Source organism: Stegodyphus dumicola, chromosome 7 (assembly GCF_044657685.1).
Source record: "Stegodyphus dumicola isolate Sdum_Otavi_A_Nest chromosome 7, ASM4465768v1".
In the NCBI taxonomy this organism is placed as follows: domain Eukaryota; kingdom Metazoa; phylum Arthropoda; class Arachnida; order Araneae; family Eresidae; genus Stegodyphus; species Stegodyphus dumicola.
Window position 1 is genome coordinate 106,773,276 of NC_140774.1, and position 23,684 is coordinate 106,796,959.

At 30.8% G+C, this 23,684-nt stretch overlaps 1 protein-coding gene across 1 annotated transcript in view; it reads left to right on the top strand.

Moving 5' to 3' along the window:
- The window catches only part of LOC118203598 (uncharacterized), a 73,693-nt gene that overhangs the window by 16,227 nt on the left and 33,782 nt on the right, over positions 1-23,684 (top strand). The window contains exons 2-3 of the mRNA XM_085820687.1: positions 6,715-6,884; positions 20,716-22,037. Of these exons, the coding sequence (XP_085676813.1) occupies positions 6,720-6,884; positions 20,716-22,037 (1,487 nt within the window). The 5' untranslated portion in view covers positions 6,715-6,719. The remainder of the gene's footprint in view (positions 1-6,714; positions 6,885-20,715; positions 22,038-23,684) is intronic.

A 23,684-nucleotide genomic window follows, 5' to 3' on the forward strand; every position in this document is an offset into this window, starting at 1 on the left:
CCAGACATATCTTTCGGCGTAAATTATTTAAGTAGATTTCATAATTGTTATGATGAGACACATTTCAAATATGCTTTGGGAGTTTTAAAGTATTTGTACTTAACAAAACATCTAAAATTAACCTATAGTAAAAATCTTAAAACTGATATTATGAATTGTTATGTTGATGCTGATTGGACAGGTGATATTGTTGACAGAAAGTCAACTACTGGGTTTGTTATTGAATTATTTGGTAATCTAATTTATTGGAAATCCAAAAAGCAAAATTGTGTGACAAAATCTTCCACTTTTGCTGAATATATTGCTCTATCTGAGGCTGTTACAGAAATTGATTTCTTAAAAAATGTTGTGAATAGTGTTTTTGCTGATATAACTCACCCCATTAAAATTTATGAAGATAATTTAGGAGCTGTGGCCATTGCTAATTATGGGAACTTCACTAAAAATTCAAAACACATAGAAGTTCAATATCATTATGTTCACGAAAATGTTCAAAATGGAGTAATTGAAATTGTAAAGATTGATTCAGAATCAAATATTGCAGATATCTTTACAAAGTCTTTAGGAAAGATTAAATTTATGAAATTCAGAGAAGGTATGAAGTTGATATAAATTTTGTATACTGTTTATTTAAATATTTTTGCTTGAAATGAAATAGGTTTTTGTAATGTCCTTATGTAAACGAAATTGTGTGTAACTTTGATTTTAACATTTAAGTTGATGAAAAAAAACTTTTTTTTTAAAAATAATTTGTGTTAAGTGTTGAAGGTTATTATTTATATCTATGCTTAATTGTAAATGGTAAAGATGAAAAGGTTGCTTATGTCTATGTTTATTTGTAATTAGTAAATATAAATGTAAGGAGGCGTGTTAGTTTGGTACATTTATCTTTACCATGTTGGCAACACCAAGTTTCTTCTCTGCGTGCGAGCTATGAATGCCGTTGTAATGTTGTGCGCGTGTTGTTAAGTTTCAACAAAAAATGTGAAAAGATACGTTTCTTATTTTTCAACTTGCTTGTTGATATGATATCGGTTTATTTAACATATAGGCAAACAAAAAATACATAGTCTCAATAAAACGCATTTTAAACCAAACAATAAAATAACATAAAAAAGGAAAAACATGTTATACATTTAAGCACTACCAAAAGCAAATATTCACTTGCCATGATTTTCGAGTTCTCTTCGTACACCCAGAGCCACGTAAAAATCAAAATATCAATCATACTCAAATGACTTTTTTCAAACCAGGTACTCTTTCTGATCGAACGCTTCGCAAAGTGACCATCTGAACCTTTCTTCCTACAAACCCATCCAAATCCATCTAGACGGTTTTTACGTTCGACTAAACACATATCCTTCCTACATACAGGACACTTATAATGGCTACTAAGTAAACCTTCATTTACACACCAGTCAATTAGAGCTCTTTTCCCCTTTCGCTCCAAATCATACAGAAACTTCAAATTAATCTTACTACATTCGGCCATTCTACCGTCTAAAGAATCAAACCAACACACACCACAAAAATGCTTACAAAAACATCCCATGATTCAAAATTTCCCAGAATCATGCACCCGATTACGTCACAATAAGGTTTCCATAACATTCAGCTACTCAGGCTACTATAAATGAAACAACAACTTGGCAATAAATCAAACAACTTGGCGATAAATCAAACAACAACTTCGCCATAATGCAAGGGGTACCTTAAAGTCTACTCTACCCAATAAAGAGCAATTATGATCTAACAGGGTTCGTAGCGGTCCTTACAAGTGCTTATAAGTCCTTATATTTGAAAATAAAATATAAAGTCCCTTATAGGTGCTTACTTTTTCTTTAAAGCCCTTATTGTTGTGCTTATTTTTTGCTTTTAATGCTTTTTTTAATGAACGCTCATTTTTACCCCGTACCAAAGCCGAAATTAAATAAACAACTTTTCTTCCTTATATGGAACGTCAGATGGTGAATCATACTCCCGGACCCCCTTTCTTTGCATTAACATAACCTATGGTGCGTGCGAGAGTACAAACAGGTGCACGTTGTTCTATTGGTCTAAGAATTGTGAAAATTGTAGAAAATTCCGGTACATTTAGTATTCTTTTCCTCCCACCCAAATACTACACACGTTTGAATTTCTATCAAGATTTTAATAATTTGCATTCTCGTTCCGCGTGGTCAGTTCATATTTGTGTTTATTATGATCGTTATGCTTATATTATGAGCGTATGTGTGAATATTTATAATAATATAGTTGCAGCTGAAGTGTAGATAAGTTTCCAAAAATGGGTGTATTTTTACACAGATTAGCTTTCTAAGGAATAATATTCAGAATATCTTAAATAAAAGGAAAGTAATCAAATAGTCAAATTTTTGCAATGGGGGGGGGGAACACCGCTGCCCGCTATGAATTGGAAGTTGATCTGTCAGCACTATCCTTATCTTCAGGGCAGATGTTTTTATTTTATTTGGCTTATAATTCCTTACTAAATGTAGTATTTCATCTCGATGTACTCCATCTTTGATAGGATTTAAATCAAATTCCTCGTCATTATAATTTGCTTCCGATAGTGAAGAAAGTGACACAGAGGTTATTGAAAACGAAAAAATTTCGATTGACAAATTAGTCGGTATTCTTGACACAGCAATTATAGGACATGAACAGCGGAACTTTGTAACTGAACAAGAAATTATGTCTGTTTATCGAATTAAAGAGAAAATATTATCACATGAAACTAAGCCATATTACTACCTAAATTTTTGTCTACATTTTGAACTTTAAGCCTAAAATGTCTGCAAAAACGTGATTTTCACACGTGGCAAAAAAAAAAAAAAAAAAAAAAAAAAACATTTTAAACAAACAATTTAAGCTAAAAATCCGAAACAAAAATAAAAAATTTAGATAGCAAAAATGTAGTTTCTAACCAAAAATATTTGAGAAGAATCCATGTACATAGCAATGTGTTTTAACTTAAAAAATATATCACAGAATTGCACTATCTATGTAGCGAAGAAATCTACGAACTATGCACACCTAGCTTAAATAAATTAACATAACAACAATAAATTTCAAAGAATACCATGTGCACAGTGTTCTGTTTAAACTTTAAAAAAAATCTACGAATTGCACAATCTAGGCAGCGAAGGAATCTACGAGCTACACACAACTCGCTTTATTAAATTAACATAAGAATAAATTTCAAGAATACCATGTACACATCATTCTGTTTCAACTTTAAAAAACATCTACGAATTGCGCAGTAATCAACAAAATAAACTAAAAAAAATTTCAAACAATTCAAAAAAAAAAAAAAAAAAAAAAACGACAGAAATACAATGAACATAACATTCTACAAAATAAGAACAAGAATAAAATAAAATGCACTTACCATGAATGAATGCTTCTTCGAACAACAGAAATACAGTACAAAGTCTTTAATCTGGACCTCAAAGCTACAATGCGTAGTCTTTACGCATGCGCATAATACGTTTATGCATGCGCGTTTAATGTATAATGGACGGTAAAAGCTAGGCTAAAATTATCTAATTATCTATTTCAGTTAATGTTGCAGATTGTGTTGTTATTTAATGTTCTAATTGGATCCGGCTTATTATTTTTTTTCAGACTGTTAGAGCAATTTTATAAAACGTAAGCTTGAACTTTCGATTATGTCAAAAAGAGTTTCCGATTCTGGAGCTGCCAAAGGATCTACAAAGCGAAAGCATGTTTCGATGTCCATCAAACAAAAAGTGGAATTGCTGCAGAAAATGGATAACGGCATGAAGAAAGTGACAGAGAGGTTAGTGAAAACGAAAAAATTTCGATTGACAAATTAGTCGGTATTCTCGACACAGCAATTATAGGACTTGAAAAGCGGAACTTTGTAATTGAACAAGAAATTATGTCTGTTTATCGAATTAATGGAGTTTCTCACAAAAAATGTTTGGCGAGCAATTTATCACCAACCGAGGGCCTAGTTCCGAAATTACAAGAACAGATGTGTGGTCCAAAAACAGATGTGAGCCACCGTAATTATAGAAGTAAAGTAGATTTACTTTGGAGATGGTCTTAAATGTTTTTAAAAGTAGTAAAAATTCCAATTGAGATGTATGAAAATCTGTCAGTTGGAGATGATCAAGATGTTTATTGGTCATCTAACCAAATTTATTTAAAGTGCTGCTGTGTATTATTTGCAGTGATGCTTTATGAAATTTCTAGATTCATTTTGGCTACAGAATATAGTTTTAGTTTATTTTTAGCATAGCATGGTCTGTGTTAAAACACAATAATGACTTTGAAATTGAAGTAGCTGATAAAAGTTCACAATTAAGTGCTCCTTGTTTTTTTTTTTTTTTTTTTTTTTTGCGATTCTTTTTTGACGCCAAAATTAATGTGAGAAAGGCACAATTGCAAGATGGCCGCGACAGAACACCAAAATAAGAGGTTAAAGAATTTCACAAACTTGGTGTCCATGTATACATAGCTCTATTTTCACTTAAAAAAAAAATATCAGAGAATTGCACAAACTACACATTGCGCAATACCTTAACTTTGTCTATATATACATTGATGTATTTTCACTTAAAAAAAGTCAGGAAGCTAAAATAAAGTTAAAACTGTCATGGTAACTAGAAATGGCATTTGATCGCCAAAACTGAACAAAATTTGTCGCTAATCAAAAGGCCACTTAATTCTACAGTAGAGCCAAGTTGCTATGTAGAGTTTTCTTGGGGGTACAATAAATCTGTGAAAATCAGTATATCATCATTGGGAATAGATCTTAAGATCTTTCATGTGATTACTGGGATATGCTGATAGTATACCTCAAAAACATATTGGGATGGGGAGAATGAGTTTAATTCCTACATTCATAATAACATTCAGTTGCCAAATCTCCCAATTTACAACATATTTCTCCCAACTTTCTCTTAAAATTTCTCATGTTTTTTATATAGCTGGCCAACAATTAAACAAAATAATTCATTATTTACACACACATGCACCCCCCCCAAAAAAAAAGATTTGTGGCCTATGTAAATACATGGTTTTTCTCTAGATCACATATGAATGAAAGCCAAAGTTGTTTCATCAGTGAGACATTATTGTGCCCTTTTGCTTTGTGTATGAGAGCACATGTATCCAAAAACATTCTGTTCCATTTCTCCATTGAGTATCAAATGCTGCTCAGCTGGCCACTGAGTACTGTGAGTTTCACATGCTTTTAAAGAATTATTTTAAAACATTGTGATTCTGCAAGAAAGTTAAAATATTTATGTACCTTTCAAAAATCATACACAGATGACTTCCCTTCTATTATTTTGCCAAAAATATTAATGCATTTGGAATGTTCACCATTTGTAATTGCAATTTTTTATTTCACACGGTGGAAGGGCTGATGTTCTTAAACATGTGCTTACACAAAAACTCAAGGACAATGTCAGTTGTATTGAAAAAAACAAAAAATTCTTCTGCCTTAAAAAGGACCAAAAAGTCATAATGCTAAATGCCTCTTCTCTGCCTTTTTTACTGGAGCACAGTGTGCCTCTGAATACATGGGATCGTGCTACAAGCTTTATTTAGAAAATTGTTTCCTGATAATGAAATCTCTAAGAAATAGCCAAGTATGAGGACAAAACCAGCTGCAGTTGTTAAAGAAATAGGTGTGAAAAATAAATCTTTAGTTATTGATTGCATTAAAACAACTCTCATTCTGCTTCCATATGAATGAAAGCAATAGTACCGATGTAAAACTCTATCCAGTTGTTTCTTTTTTTAATCAAGAGATTTCAGAAGTTGAATTTTTATATTTAATTTCTCCACTTTAGGAGGAGACTAGACAAGCTTTAATATAGGATAGCTAATTTTTAAAACTCTAAAGAAAATGCAATTTCTCAGGATAATTAGTTAAGCACTTGGTGCCAACAATGCACCACTAATGGTAGGTTTAAAGACTGGTGATGTAGGTGTTTGAAAGAAAAAGAAAATTCAGATTTTACAAATTATGAGTTGTCCATGCCTTTCATCTCTTAAATTTAGCAAACTGAAAAGGCTCAGCTTCTTTACCAGTAAATGTGAACACATAATTGATTTCTTTTCCTTGAAAAGAGTTATTAAAAAAAAGGAAAAATGAAACAATTCCAACAGCTGCATATTACTGAAATAAGAAAATGCTTGAAATATGTATGTACATGCTAGTTATCTTTAGAGAAATGTTTATCTAAAATCCTAGACCAATAGAACTACTTGCATTTAAGAATTAGTAACTGATCTTTCAGACATTAATTACTATTTAAAGTTAATTCATTGTGAAAAAAATATATTTTCTTTCTTTGTATTCTTATCATTAAAAATATTTTTGTTGTTGACAGTGTTCTGATTTCCTAAAAAAGCTCTTACTTTTTACTGTTATAAGTTGGCAAGTATGATAATATATTATTTGATATTAAAGTAAGATGTTCTAAAGTAAGTAAGTAACATCAGTAAGATATTCTAAAGTGCTTATAATGAATATGATACATTATTTTTTTAAAGTATGATTATTATCCATTTTGGGATTTCTACAATTTTGAAAGTTTGTGTGCGACTTTTGAATCATCCTATATAATATTTTTCGAACTTTTTTTTTTTTTTTTACAAAATGTACTACTGTATTTTGCTGTATTTGTCATAATTCTGTTGCTGCATTTCATAACAAATATTTATTCTTTTTAGGCAAAATGATGGCATGGGACTCTGATATCAGTCTGAATTTTGAAGTTCAGCCTAAAGAACGAAACAGTATAGGCTTAGAATGTTGGCAAGACATTAAAATTTCTGATATTTGGATTCCGTGCCATGTACTGCTAAGTAGAGGGCAAAATAATGACCAGGATTTGATTACGGTAAGAATTTTATAATCTGTTTAGTTTATAAAAGTAATTGGATATTGATATGAAGTTGAATGCATTGCTACCTTTAAGGAGCAAAGTGGACTTTTAGCTTGAAATCAGAAATTTTTAAATTGGTTTGAATTCAGATTAGAGTATTTTTTCCTTTTTTTAAAAACCAGTTATACATGTTGTTAATATTATTATGGTACATTACATCTTGTAATTATTATTGCATCCCTGCAAGGCATCAAAGGAAATTTTTTTATGATGCCTGTACTATGATTCTAAACTAATGAGTGGACTGTATAGCAAAAGTACTAACTAATTTATTTACAGTAATTAACTATTCAGATCTAATACATGCTCTGGCATGTTGCTTAGCCGAATCCAGATGGCCAAGTGAGAGTTTCTCTACTTATCCAATAGGTGGCGCTGTATTCTAACTTAACATGCCGCCGCCCTTTGAAATTACAAATTTCAACATGTAAATTACAAACAAGCATACAATTTAACATTCCAAGAATAACTAATTCTACAATACAATATGAAAGCTAATAGATAGTCTTTCATCATGAATATAATATAAAATAATATAACATTCATGAACATTAACATTCACTATGCTACAATCGAACTTATTCTTAAACAGTTACATTTTAATATAAAGCACAATTTTCAATAAGAACATAATAATGTAAGCTAAGCATTATTATCCTGGATAGGTAATAAACAAATTTTACTAATACATCGAATATACACACCATTTGATGTTTTCACTTTAACAACTCTGGCCTTATTATCCTTACCAGGTAAATTTCCCATAAGTTGTTCACATACAATTGGTTTAACCTTAAAATATGTTACACATTCATGTACAACCTTTTGAGCTATATCCATTAATAACCCAAAATTTACTACGAACCTGATGCAATAGTGCTTGAGCACCAAGATGTAAATATTTAACATGGTAATACTGAAAAAATAATCTAGTAAATACATGATCTTTTGGCATTACATATGGAAATTTTTGGTTGTAATTATGATTACTATTGGCAAGTCTGCCTCCTACTCTCAGAAGAGAATCATTATCTAGAAATGGACATAAAAATTTTAACTTACCTTTGGAAGAAACACAATTCTTATTTTTTAAAGATAGAATATCTTTGCTAAAATGTTGTAACTGTACAAACCTGATCATGATTTTCTCAGCGTCATCCAATTCTTTAACTGTTAGATAACCTATTAAATTTTTTCTCTTACAATTGGCTATAAATCTACAAACAAAACTTAACACATGAATAATACGAATATAGTTATTACTAATGTTAAGAATATGATCTAAAACAAGAGTATTAGAGTTCACATTTAGATTAACTAAGTCATTATCCTTAAGTTTGAGTTCTTTGACATACTTCACATCATCCATATCAGATGAAATTACTTCACAAGGATTAGTCAAAAACCTCTCCTTAGTCAAGAAAGTTAGTCCACACCACCATAAATCATTATGAAGAAGATCTTTAGGTTCAGCTCCGCGTGATATCAAATCAGCTGGATTATTGTGAGTGCTAACATGGTACCACTCATGAACAGCAGTCATGCTTCGAATAACAGATACTCTATTAGCAACAAATGTCTTTAGTTGATAAGGTTCCTTCTTAATCCATGCTAACACTATTGACGAATCAATGAAGTAATACACCTTCACTATAGGCAGCTGAATGGCCTCTAGTATTCTTTTCATTAGTTTTACCAACAGAACTGCACCACAAAGCTCCAAACGAGGAAGGGTAATTGACTTCAGAGGTGACACACGAGACTTGCTGCACAGAAGTCTTGATGAACATTCATTTGAAGATGACATACATTTCACATAAATTGCAGCACCATAGGCTTTCTGACTAGCATCACAGAATCCTATAATTTCTATTTGTTGTAATCCATTAGTTAGAACAAATCTGGGGATGCGATAATCGTTGACTATTTCAGAGTTGCCAACTCTCCCGATTTTCGACCGCTCTCCCGCCAACCCGATTTACAATATATTTCTCCTGACTTTTTCTTATTCTTAAAATTTCTCACTATTTTTTTGGAACTTGGCTTAATACTTTGTTATATAAACAAAACAAAAAAAAAAAAAAAGTGATTTTGGCAGTTTGAAAGCAATTGAATTTTCTCTAGGTTATATCTAAAACAAAATCTTGCGAATTAGATAACTTCTGCTTTGTAAGTGAGAGCAGAGCATATACGTATCCAGAAACGTCGTTCTCCAGTTCTCCAATGGGAGCATCGTGCTCCACATTGTGTCATCTGGCATATATTAATTAGCCAATGAGGACAAAGCAAGCTGTTATTTGGATGTTCTTTAGTTATTTCGGTCATTTTGTCCTGAGTTGTTTGAGTACACGTGCCTTAGGGAAATAGTTTTAGAAATTATCATCTTTTGTTATGTCTGCCAGAAAGGTGAAATACTCGTGTACGTTTCAAAAATCGTACACAGTTGACTTTCCTTCCATTATTTCCTCAAGGAAATGTAATAAATTTGTGATGTGTACTGCCTGTCGTTGCGATTTTTCGATTTCGCATGGTGGAAAGGCGGATGTTCTCAAACATGTGCGTACACAAAAACACAAGGACAACATGAGTTGTGTTGAAAAAAACGAAAAATAAAATTTTTCTTCGGAAACAGAGGACCAAAAAGTTGCTAATGCAGAATGTCTGCTGATGGAATTTTAAAATTTGAGCTGTCTAGAATTATGTTGGCCATCTTAACAGTTCCCCATAATAATGCAGAGTGAGAAAATTTTCAGTATTGTTGCTAAAACCAGGACTAAATTTAGATCTAATATTAGTGATGACACATTAGAAAAGCTTTTATTAGCGAAAGCAGGCCTACGTGGCAATTACTACGAACAAAATAATGAAGTTTCTTAAAGAAAGCAAAATCTGCCACTGTTTATAACATTTATACGAAAGCTGATTAAAGTGGTTTTCTTTTTTCTTAATCGATGCAAGTAATAAAATTGTTTTTTATGTGTAAGGTATTTTTGTGTTGCTTGCATTTAAGAATTAGTTACTATTTAAAGTTAATTCATTATTAAAAACTATATTTTCATCATTTAAAAAGTCTTTTTAACATTGTGAAAAATCTCCCGATTTCTTAAAAAAATCTCCTGATTTTTGAGTGTCATAGGTTGGCAAGTATGCTATTTTTAGACTATGCAGAAATTCCTTCCATTCTTCAAAGTTATTTTTAGGAAGAGGTGTATTCCAATTTAATTTTAGAAGCCAAAGTTTTTGTAGAAATATTTTAGCTTTTGTCGTAACAGGTCCAATTAAACCTAACGGATCAAAGAGGCAACCTATTGTTGATAAGACATTTCTTTTCGTTCCTGTTTCTTCAATGTCAAGTATCTTTAAATTGTAAGAAAAACAGTCTGTAGACATATGCCATGACATTCCTAAGGCCTTTGTAATTTGAGGCTTATTCGTAACTTGAAAGGAGTAATCCTGAGTTGCACTTTCTTTATTCTTCAATAATTCTGCATTATTTGAACACCATTTGTGTAACTGCATTCCACCATGTTCTAGAAGACAGGTTAACTGTGCCTGCAACTCCTTGGCTTCTTGCAGCATATTAGCTCCAGTGATAATGTCGTCCACATAACAGTCCTTCAGTATGCCTCTTGAGGCATGAGGAAAGTCTGTCACTTCATCCATTGCTAACTGCTTCAGGACCCTTGTTGCAAGGAATGGTGCACTTGCTGTTCTGTATGTTACAGTCCTTAGACGGTAAGTCTGCACAGGACTACCAACTGATTCCTTCCACAAGATCAACTGCAGGTTTCGTTGAGATGGTTGAATAAGTATTTGTCTGTACATCTTCTGAACATCAGCTCCTAATGCATAGTTGTACTTTCGAAATCTAATAATAATAGAAAATAAATCTTCTTGAGGTATTCGCCCTTTCATTAATGAGTTCGGTGACTTTCCATTACTAGTAGCTGCAGATGCATTAAACACAATGCGAAGCTTGGTAGAGGCTTTCTCTGGCCGATAAACTTCATGATGACTAAGATAATTGCAAGTCGATGTTTCAATTTCTTGAACTTCTTCCATGTGATTTAGATCCTTATATTCCTTAATAAAATTCTTATATAATGTTTTCATATTCTAATCACTTTCTAGTTGATTCCACACTTGATGCAATCTTTTCTCAGCCAGCGTTTTCGATTCTCCTAATTCTACGCCTTCCCTTATGGGTAACTGAACTACATATCTTCCATCATTTTGTATATAGTAAGTACGCTTGAAATGTTCTTCACAGTATTTTTCTTCTTCACTCAAAGCATCCTCGATATTTTCAATGGATTCAACTTCCCAAAATCTTTGCAAAATTTCTTCAACTCTTTCTTCACTATTTAGAACTAAACCACAATAATTTACTTCTGAGTTACTCTTGCATGCACCAGATGCGATATATCCAAAAACTGTTTCTTGAAATATCAACGGTTGATTTTCTAATTGAAATTTTCCTTCTTTTAAAATCTCAAAGAACAATTCGGCCCCTAGTAACATATCTATTTTGTTAGGTGTTCCAAATTGCGGATCCGCCAATTCAATATCAACGGGAATATTTAATGACTGCACATCTAAACACCTTGATGGAGTTACATTGGTTATTTTAGAAATAACCAAGCAATTAACTGATCTTACCTATGTTAAATCCTTATTCGAAATCTGTACATCTAGTTGGTAATTAAATTTATAACGTTCTCATTAATTCCGGATACAGATGCATAAATTCTTTCTTTCCTTATATTTAACAAATTAGCAACTCCTTCACACAGGAAACAACTCATGCTGCCGTTATCAAGTATTGCACGAACTGGGATTCTTTTTCCTTCCGAATTGCAAATATATATTATTGCAGTCGCCAATAAGACGTTTTTTCTGCGTGTCAAAAGCAGGGTTCGTACGGTCCTTAAAAGTCCTTAATTTTTTCAAAAATGATTTTTGGTCCTTAAAAGTCCTTAATTTTGGCCAAAATGAATAAACGGTCCTTAATTTTGCTCATTTGACATTTCTTATCATTTCTAATGATTGCCATTCAATGTGTGAATTGCGATTTCTCATGAATATGGAATTAAAATTGCACGGCTCTTAACCAATCTGTTGGCGGATTTGCGTTGCAAACGATTTTAAAAAAAAAAAAAAAAATCAATTAGCTACCCGAACGAAAGTATAGGTGTCTGATTGGCTATTCACCCAATCTTTCGAAACAGGTGTTATCCATAAATTTAGGCAGATTGTGACGAAAGCGTGAAGCCGGAAGTTCTTTAAGAGGCGAAAGTGATGATGAAGGTGCTCAAGAAAAAAAAGGGGGGGATTCTGAAAATATTTGCCAAAATTAGAGCAATCCCAACCTGGAAGGCCACAACCCTTCCGTCGCCAATAGGAACGAGATGCCTGAAAAGTGCATTTTCAATAAACTGTGGCTTCATCAAGCTGACTACAAAGACTAGATATTGATGGATGACAATCCTTATAAAGCTAAATGTGGTCTTTGTTTGAAACAAATTGAAATTTCTATAATGGGAGAGTCAGCGCTGAAAATTCACATGAAAATTAAGTTTCGTTTTATCATTTCAATTTGTTTTTACACAGTTTTGCTTAGCTTAATTTCTGTGTTTGTTTCAATTAAGCCATAAATTAATTTTTTATCACCTTCTACGGAGTTTATTCTCTTTTTCACATCCTATATGTATGGGATATCAGGATTATGAGTTTATTTCTGCAGAGGGTCTGTTATCGATTTCGCGGGAAATCTGTTGGCTCCATTTCGATTTTAGGTCGCCAAGGGCAAATTCGGTAACGTTAGCCGAGAAAAAGTGAAGTTCAGAAATACGTTTTGAAGCTTCAATAGACAGTTAAGTATTTGGTTTAATCCTGTGCTGTTGATAGTAATGCATTATTTTTGCTAATGGCGATACAATTATTAGTTGAAAACAACTAATTAAAAAATTTTTAATATTTTTAAAGCTGAAAACAACTAATTGAAACTAATTTTCCTGAATTAACTAGACGCAAAATTAACTTACATGAATTACTAAAAAGTTATTGGGTAGAAGTTTAACTGAAAATATACATTCCGTATATATATATATATATATTTATACAGTACAAAGTCCGAGGTCGGGACTTCGGCGATCCCAGATTTGAGATTTTTCCAGATATTAGATCATTTTAAATCTACTAAGATAGCACGTAGAAATCATAAAATTGAAAATATGAAATCGTGATTTATGAAATAATGAAGCATTTATGATTTAAAGGGTATCAAAATTTACAAAAGAAAAGAGCTTAATATTTATATGTTTACTTTATTAAACATTTCTTTCAATGTGAGTTGTTTGATTTGTTTTCTCTGCTGATACTTTAGACGAATACTATAGACATATAATTTCTTGTTCAGTTATTAAGTTCCATTGTTCAAGTCCTGTAATTGCTGTGTCGAGAATTCCGAATAACTTGTCAGTCAAAATTTTTTCTCGTTCAGTAACCTCTCTGTTACTTTCTTAACTATCGGTAGCTATATTTTCTGGATTTAGAACCATACTACAGATTTTGCCCTCCGTTAATTGATTGATGATTGAGGCATTGTCATCGCAATGAAAAACTTCTGTTTAACTTCCCTAAATTCTGCCGCCTGGTGCGGCCATGCGAGGCGCTGGTTCTGGCTTTATGTGAATAACAAATCAGTTATTCTTAATTCAAATAAAACTAAATATAATCGTTTGTCCTATGAGTATCATTAACAAAATCTATTTTCAGCATAAGGAAAGAAATTTCTGTTAAATCTCCCCTTGTCAACATTTTTAGCGCATTAAACTTAAATCTGTAATCGGATAATACTCTGTTATTTGGCGTCGCTGCATGAGTCATCACTCAAGTTGTCATTCGTTGATAAACATGCGGTGATGAAAGCAAAATACAATAAATAATGATTCGCGATTTCGGCATCAAGGATATAAAATATTGGTGTAAAATTAACAAATGTTTCGGTTTGAGATTATGCCAAGCAGATACACAGCTGTGGAGTCAAGTTACTAATCACACAAATTTATGCTAAAATAATTATTTCTTCAATAATGAGATATTTTATTTAGCGCCAAATTGAGATTAAGAATCGGGATTTCCGACATGTTTTTTTATGATGAGGAAAAAAATCTAATCCGCATGCGTAAAGCATACCCCTTCCCTCCAAAAAAGCCCTAAAAAATTGGTTGGTGGTGGCTTTGAGGTCCGGATTTTAGATCATTCCAGATATTGGATGTCTGGATCTCGGAATTTGTACTGTATATATATATATATTTAAACAAATTTAAATTTAATTTTTAACAAACACGTATAAAAGTAAAAAAGCAAATTTAAATCCTAAAAAAAAGGAAAAAAGCCAAAATAATTTTTAAAAAAATGTGCAAACTAAAAAATGTATATTTTCAGTGTACATTTCTTATTATATATATATATTATATGCGATACTTAATTTTACTAATGCCTTGCATGTAATGCCCCTTTTAGCTACAAAACATCTTTCCCTTCTCAACTGCAGAGTTTCTTCTAACAGTATCGTGAATTTTGTCAAGTTAGAAGAACCATCTACTTCAGGAAAAGATGTAACTGCTAATTCAACATCAATAAGTGTAGAAAATAATAAAATAAATTCTTTTCTTTTCAAATCTGAAGTTACAGATGCAGAAATATTGTGGGCTTTTAAGTGCATCAAAAGCCACTATTCTTTTAAATTGTGCGATGATATTGAGCCTTTATTCACTAAAATGTTCCCAGATAGTTCCATTGGAAAATAGTTTTCATGTGGTGAAAAGAAATGTGCTTATATCTGTTATTTTGGTCTTGGCCCTTATTTTAAAACTTTGTTACTAAAGCATTGTAAAAATGCTGAATTTTTTACATTACTATTTGATGAGACTCTTAATCTGACAAATCAAAAGAAGCAACTAGATATTTATGTGAGGTACTGGCATCACGAAAATAAGGTCAGAACTCAGTACCTTATTTCTGCATTTATAGGGCATGCAAAAAGTGAAATTATTTTATCCAAATTTTATGAATGTGTTGAAAAATTAGACTTGTCAAAACTCTTACAAATATCGATGGATGGTCCTGCAGTAAACGGGAAATTTTATGATTTATTGCAACAGGACTTGACAAAGGAATATAACATTGAATGCTTGACATTAGGTTTACACATTCTTAACAATGCTTTCAAGCATAGGATGTCATCCACTGGCTGGGACATTTCATCATTCTTATCCTCCTTATATTGGATTTTTAAAGATTCTCCTGCAAGACGTGAAAATTTTTTTATATCTGGCTTAAAAAAGCTACGTGTGAAGTTCTGCTTTTACCGATGGTTGCAAAATGTCCCAGTAGTTGAAAGAGCCATTGAAATATGGGATGACTTGTTACTGTACATTAAAGAAGTTGAAATGGGGAAGTTTAAAAAAAAAATTATCGAAATCCTTCTCAAATATTTTGGAGGCAACTAAAGATAAAATATTTCTTATAAAATTAAATTTTTTTCTCTCTCTGTCGAAAATATTATTGCCTTTTCTTGAATATTATCAAAGTGATAAATTACTTATTCCCTTTTTTGCTGAAGATATCTTAAAACTTGTAAATGATTGCCTTCAGCACTTTAAAATTTTGAAACTAGAATATTCAAAAATAACTAAAGCAGAAAATCTTTATAAATTTAATTTTAATGATCCAAATTGTTATAATGATAAAAGTTTATTTGGGATTCATTGCTGAGCAGTTAATGAATGAAAAATGCTGCAAGAAGGACATTTCACAAGCTGAAAGTTTTGCACTGAAACAAGGTCAACAATGTGTCTTAACAATAGTACAACACTTAATGTCTAAATGTCCAATAAATTATTCTCTTATTCGAAATGCATCTTGTATAGACCCGCGATTGATGGTTAAAAGTCCAGAAAAAGCCCAGAACAAAATGAAAATAGTTCTAACGGTATTAATGCAGAATAAACATGTTTTACAAGATGATTGGGATGAAATTCTGCTGCAGTTTGGAGAGTAGTTAAGACAAATTTACATGAATTTTCTACTTTTGATCCTCAAAATCTTTCTCTTGACACATTTCTCACTTCTTATTTTCATGATTTTCACTATTTAAAAGTATGGAAAATAGTGAAAATGATTCTTATCTTGTCACATAGACAGGCCTCTGTGGAAAGTGGCTTCTCTGTAAATAAAGCAGTTGAAATTGAAAATTTAAGTGACTCATCATACATTTTTCAACGCACAGTATTTGATTACATAAAATTTTCTGGAGTTGTTCTTAATATCGAAATTAATAAAGAAATGAGATCAGCAGCAGCTTCTGCAAGGTCTAAATATATGCAGTATTTAGAAGAACAAAAATCTTTAACTAAATCTGAAAATTCAAAGAGGAAAAGAAATATCATTGAGGAAGAAATTGATTATATGAAGCAGAAGAAAAAATTTCTTCAAAGGGACATTAAAGACATTAATGAAGAAGTAGATGCTTTAGCAGATGAAGCTGAGACCACCAGCATGAACATTGATTTGTTTATCAAAGCAAATGAACTTAGAAGAATAGTTAAAGAAAAGAAAATAGACATAAATTAGATGTTAAAATAGCTGAAAAGATTTCAGATTTAAAAAAAGCACAAATGTTTTGTATCTTTTATTGCACAGTTTATTATTCTAGTATCTTTCAAAAAAACCAAGGAAATAAATTGTATGTTTACAAATCAGTTATTTTAATCTGCAAAATATTCTTACATTGTGATTATAATAGTAGTTGTGTTTAAATAAATATCAAATAAGTTAATAATAATCATGTAAATCTCTAAAATAGTGACTGTTATTAGTGTAAAATACACTTATACATGTTTTTAAAGAAATTATGTTCCTAATTTAATGTTATTTACTTCATAACTTGTAGGGAGTTAGTTTAATTTTCAAAATTGTTTTATGGTAAGTATTAAAGTGAATTTAATAATAGTGCATAATACACACTTCTGTTAGTTTCTTAAAGTGAAATTACAAGCATGAAGTCAGTTGTATGGATAATTGCTTTATTCTATTTGTTTTTTGTTTGCTGATAGGCCCTTAATTTTTTCTTTGATGGTCCTTAAAAGTCCTTAATTTTCATGTAAGGAAATGTGTACAAACCCTGAAAAGACAACTTGATTGATTTTTATTAGAGACATCTGCGTTCTTGTTTATAATTTCGTCACTCCCTGCTTCCGTTTTTGTTTTGTCTAACTTATGTTGGATGGCACCATTTCTGTTTTGTCTAACTTATGTTGGATGGCACCATTTCTGAGCAGGCGATGTATTAATGAATGGTGTTTTTTATGACATTCCGAACATCTGAACTTAGAATTGCATTTTGCGATTAAATGTTCCTTACTGAGACAGTTTAGACACAGTTTATGTCTTTTAACTATTTCATATCTTTGATTTGGATTTAATTTTAAAAATGAATCACATTTATGCAGTGGATGATTATTATTTTTGCATATAACACAAATCAAAACACTATCGTTTTAACCATCAGAGCCTTTGATTTCGAATTTTTTTCTAACGGATATTTCATTTTATTAGCATTACGATTAATGTTATCCAATAACTGACATCTTTTCTCTAAAAACGAAATTAATTCATCAAACGTAGGAACTTCCGTAGCATTAATGCTGAGTTCAAATTGTTTGCGCGTTTCAAAATCTAGTTTCTGAAGTACGATATTTAATAACAGAATATCCGATAAATTATTTTTCTCATACTTTAAAACATTCAAAGCCCTAACGTTTTTAGTAACATTATCTATTATATACCTTATTCCTTTAGATGATTCGAATGTTAAAGTACGTAAATCCATTATTGACTTTATATGCGTCTCAATTAATATTCTTTTATTTTCATATCTATCTTGAAGAGCTTTAAATAGAGAACTAAAAGTATCATCAACAGTTTCAAGATTTTTTGCTTCATCAGTTAATGCAGCCTTTAAATAGTAGAGTTTCTGAACTTCTGTCAGTTGAGTGTTATTCGCTATGATGTTTTTGAATTGAAGCTTAAAATTATTCCATTCGGTATATTTACCAGAAAACTTAGGAATTGGTAATTCTGGCAAACGTATTTGTACTCTAGAATCAAATTTATTACAATCATTTTTATTTTCAGAATGTGCGATAGATGAAAGAATTTCCATAATTCTTACCTCTAGAACTTCCGTTCTTTCTTCCATTTTGGCGATTTCTTCATCGATGGCTGCGACATCTTTTTCATCAACGCTTTCGAAGTATCTAATCCTCAAGTTTCTAATATCCATTTGAATGCTTTGAAGGGATCTATACTTTATTTGAATTTCATTCTTATTCGAACTATCATCATATTCCTTCACTACATTTTCTAACCTAGTTAGTTTCGCTCTCAACGAAGTTTTATTTCTCTCTAATGCCAGCATTTTGTTAATTTCTCCGGCTCGACGGACCAATGTACTATGATTCTAAACTAATGAGTGAACTGTATAGCAAAAGTAGTAACTAATTTATTTACAGTAATTAACTATTTAGATTTAATACATGCTCTGGCATGTTGCTTAGCCGAATCCAGATGGCCAAGTGAGTTTCTCTACTTATCCAATAGGTGGCGCTGTATTCTAACTTAACAATGCCTAATGTAAGAATTGCCTTTTATTTTTGATATGATAGAAAAATATGGAAAATTTGTAAAATATGGTAAGAGAGATTATATAGACAAATGATTTCAAGAGGAAAAATTAATGATAAATGAAATTTAATCATAGCATGTTTATATAATTTTAGATGAAACATCATACGTTATGGCCATTTTTGCTTTGCTGTTCGATTAGTGTGACATTATTGAAATTAATAACAAGATATTTACTGCCACTGACACTAGATTTTAAATAGTAATCTTTCCCTTCAGCTGACTAAATAAATGATTGTAAATTATAGTCCAGCAATATTTGCAAGAAAAATGGTACTTATGCATTCTCAACTGCCTTGGTAGAAATAGCTGAATTTTCTGAACATGCTAAATTTTGGCAGACTATTCACATAACCATTCTTCAGAGTGCCATGCTCAGTGCAGTCCTTCAGCCAAGCAACATTGCCATTTTCAAACGCATTCCTTTTGTGGTATTCTTAGTTCCAATGGTTTTTATTGATAGATCATGATATTTTTTGCTTTATACTCAGTCTTAAGATATATGCTTGTAGAATGTGTGAGCAATGGAAGAAACTGCTGCAAAATTTCTGTGGGAATATGGTATTTTGCTGCAAACTATCAAAAGGGAGCAATGATAAGGCTCATAATTTTATAATTAAAATTTGTATTTTAAATTACTAAAGTGTGTTTTCTTTTGATATGTTGATAATATATGCTGATTTACAATAAATATTGATAGTCTGGGAATCTTTTAAAAAAAATCTCTAATTTTTACCTCCTAAGTAACTTTTACCTTTCCATTTGTAAAAACTGCCAAGTAGCACCAAGGTGGTTGTGTTACATTAAGTACCAGTAAAACTAAATGCGAAGGATTGCTAGAAGTTCTACATACTCTGCAATTAAATATGTAATCAGTGGGTACGAAATCCCCAGCTAATGTTACTAATATGTACTGGGAAGGGATAATCCATAACTGTTATTAATAATGTTAGTTATCACCAAGAACTTTTATAATTCTGATTAGGAAAGTGCCAGAATATTTAATTATATAGTTGTAATTCTGTTTTTGAATTTATTAATAATCCAAATTCTCACTAATTGATTTCAATTTGTATTTAAGATTGAAGTGGAGTAACTTTAAAAATCTTAGGCTGATGTAATGCTTTTTTCACTTTATTGGTAAATTTTATAATACAAATTTTATTTATAAATTTTATGAATCTCTTTATAATATAGTAATATTTCAGAAAAAATATTTTGGAAGTTGTTTATCAATTTTGGTTTACTGACTCCTGAGTTTACTAACTATTCTTCTTCTTATAGGAAAAGTTCTTGAAAAATAAAACATCTCTATTGAGAATGTTTGAAAGTGCTTAAAAATTATTTAAATTGTATTGGTAGCCATTGTACAGATACAGATTGAAGTGGATGAGGTACTAGAGTTTCAGCATTGGTCTTACAGGTAAAATCCACCTCATCAACTGTGCCCTCTTCTGCAACTACCTAACTCTCGGGAGGACGTTCGTCTCAGCATATATTTTGAGTGCCTCCTTGCCGTACACGCATTATATGCTTACTAACCATTATTTTTTGCTGTGTGACTTGGGAGTCGGTATAGTTTATAGTGAGTAAAATCATAAGTTTTGGGGATTGGTGCACTTACATTTTTTTTTTTTTTTTTTTTTTTTTTTTGTTGTTGTGATTAATCATATTGGTCTGAACCTCAGCTGGATCAATTTGAGAAAATTTTATCTGTTGTGAAAGTTTTGCTTTCTACAACTAGATTAATTCTGTTTAAAGTGTTGTCTGCATAAAACTTATAAAATGTGCATGAGTTATTCTTTTATAAGAAACTTTTTTTTTTAATTAACTAGCGAAATCGTTCTGGTTGTTGTGTTAAAAACTAATTTATCCAATACTTGGTGCTAGACTTTTGTTCACAAGTGTAGCATCTTCATTAGATTATTCAGTTCATAGAATTAAATAAATTTTAATGTAATTTTTAGATGTACCAGATATAGTATTTTTAATTAATGTGCATTCAAATTATTTAATTCAGTGTGTGTATTTTTAGGAGAAATGCACCCGTACTTTGGAAAAAAGAGATATATCACATAACAGCTTTTCAGTTTATTGTTGTAAAGAACTTGGAGACAAAGAGTTAGCAGATTTTAGCTGTAATTGTAATAAAAATAATTTTCAGAAAATTGAATCTAGTGAAGAAGTATTCAAATCTACTTCGAGCCTTCAGGAAAGCCAAGAAAGTACATTTAGCTATTCTATTAGAGAACCTGAGATAAAGGTCAAAACACTGAAAGATACAGTAGTGACAAAGGAGGATGCTTGTTCATACATTGAGGAAGGATTATCAGATATTTTAATAAATACTTTTAATAAACAAAAGCTGGAAGAACTAGAAAAAACAAATGAGTGCGTATCATATACATATGACACTTATTCTTGCATTGAAAGCAAATGGGATGCAAGAACTCATTCTGGTAGCAGAGATGATACTCTGAATTCTTTAAAATTGAATGAAAATGTTTTAAATTGTAAGCAGAAATCACATGAAAAAATCCATTCTCTGAAAAGATATGAGACAGGATATGAAATGGATTTGCTACCAAGTGCAGATAAAATTTGTTCACTTGCTGATAGTGAATATAAGCAGGATAATTTAGATAAAGAAGATCAAAACGAATTCAGAAAAATAGAAGTGTGTGTGCAAGATACAAATGAAATTTTCTCTGTTAAAAGTGAATGCAAAGAAAAATTTAGTTTTAATAATAATAACAGATTTAGTTTAAGTGATGAACATGTTCCCGATGTTTCGAATACATTTTATGTTATTTCTAAAAAGAAAGAAACCAATAAACCTGATTTGCCAAATAAACGAAAAGAAAAAAAATTACAAAAATGCATAGGAAAAGTATCTTTAGGTGAATTTTTGTTGAAAGATGAAAAAAGCAGTTGCTCCAAAGAAGAAGAAAATGATGATTTTTATTGGCATTGCATGCAAAATAAATCTGAATTGTATGATTTATTACAATTGGAAAGTACATCTGAATTTCCTTCACTCTCCGTACAAGAAAATGTTTGGGCAGATCCAATAGAAGATATTTTACAAAATTGTTCAAAAGAAGAGAGTGTAACAAGTAATAAACCATTTGACAATTTACATGACTTTTATGAATACTTAGATGTAAATAAAAATGTAAGCACAGAATGTTATTCCGCAAACCAAGAAAAGCAACAGAAAGAAACAGCAGTAGTAATAATTGAGAATATACCCATTGGAACTACTACAGATGATGTGGAAGCATTAGTGCTAGGATATGGAGAAATTGAAGATCTCTCTCTGGAGCCACATAAGACTTGCTTAAAGGCTGAAATAAAGTAAGTTTTGTTTTTATTATTAAAAAATATTAATTATTAATTATGAAATAACTTTACAAATATTTTCTTATCATCTAATGAATTTCGTATGTATAATCTGTAATCATGATTCAAATAAATTATACCATTATTACAACTGATATGATCTAATATTAGAAAGGGTCAGGCAAAAAAATTATTTAAGAAAACTGTGTTCTAAACTAATTCTTGATAATTTAAATTTTCCGAGTAAATACATGCATATATTAATTCAGAAGTCAAACAACAAAAATCAGCTTTATATTTTCAAAATTTTCACAGGACTGATTTGCAGTTTTGCAACTGAGGATGGTGATTCGGTGAAACCATCGAAACTAGTCCTGTGAAAATTTTGAAAATATAAAGCTGATTTTTGTTGTTTGACTTCTGAATTAGTATTTATTCGGCATGTTATTGTGTCTTAATTATATGCATATATGTTAAAACTTTAATTTGTATTGCATGTAAGAGTTTTAAAATTTATTCAAAACTGGGAATTTAAATTTTCCGAGTAAATATATGCATATATTAATTCGGAAGTCAAACAACAAAAATCAGCTTTATATTTTCAAAATTTTCACAGGACTGATTTGCGGTTTTGCAGCTGAGGATGGTGATTCGGTGAAACCATCGAAACTAGTCCTGTGAAAATTTTGAAAATATAAAGCTGATTTTTGTTGTTTGACTTCTGAATTAGTATTTATTCGGCGTGTTATTGTGTCTTAATTATATGCATATATGTTAAAACTTTAATTTGTATTGCATGTAAGAGTTTTAAAATTTATTCAAAACTGGGTTATAATATATAAATAATATGTCTTCATGATTGCATTAGATTCATTAGAACTGATTGTTTCGTACTAAATTTCCGTATGTCCGTGCTGGATACAAGTTTCTTCAGTGTATTCTTCCCTGTATTCTTGTACTTTTTTAAGGTATAAGATAAATTTGGCTAAAATTCTGGTTAGCATATGCAAAAATGAGATAAACAAAAATATTTCTGGAATTTTAAGTTAATTGTTATTCTAAAATTCCTGTTGTGGATGTACAAGAATGTAAACAAAGAAAGATTTCCGTAATAGTGTTTTACTGTTTGAAAGAAGTGCTTTAACTGAAATTTTTATAATTAAATAAGTAAATAAAAATCTGAAAGTTTTCAAATTTTATATTACACCCAAAGGGCCTTTTTTTTTTACCGTTTTGTGTGTTACCTTTATTTAAATGTCATGTTCTTCGCACTTAAACCATAAAATTTAAGTCAACAACAATATCTCAAACTAATTTAAAAAGAGCATATCTTTAGAATTTCTTATATGCAGTCTCACACACTGGAGATTATTATTATTTTTTTTTACAGTGTTGCGATTGCTTGCTTTGAAATTGTTGAGTTATTTAATGAGAAACTCATAAATGCTTTACAAAATATGAAATAGATAATGAAACAAATTTGGACTTTCAGATGCATATTCGAGTTGAGACTTACGTTATTCAAAATTTGATGGCTCTAGGTATTGTTGTTTTATCACAGTGTGGGAAACATACATACATTTATACAGGTTCTTCTTTATTTAATTTCTTTAAATATAATACAGGGACATAATATTTGGTGGCTACAATATGAAAAGCGAA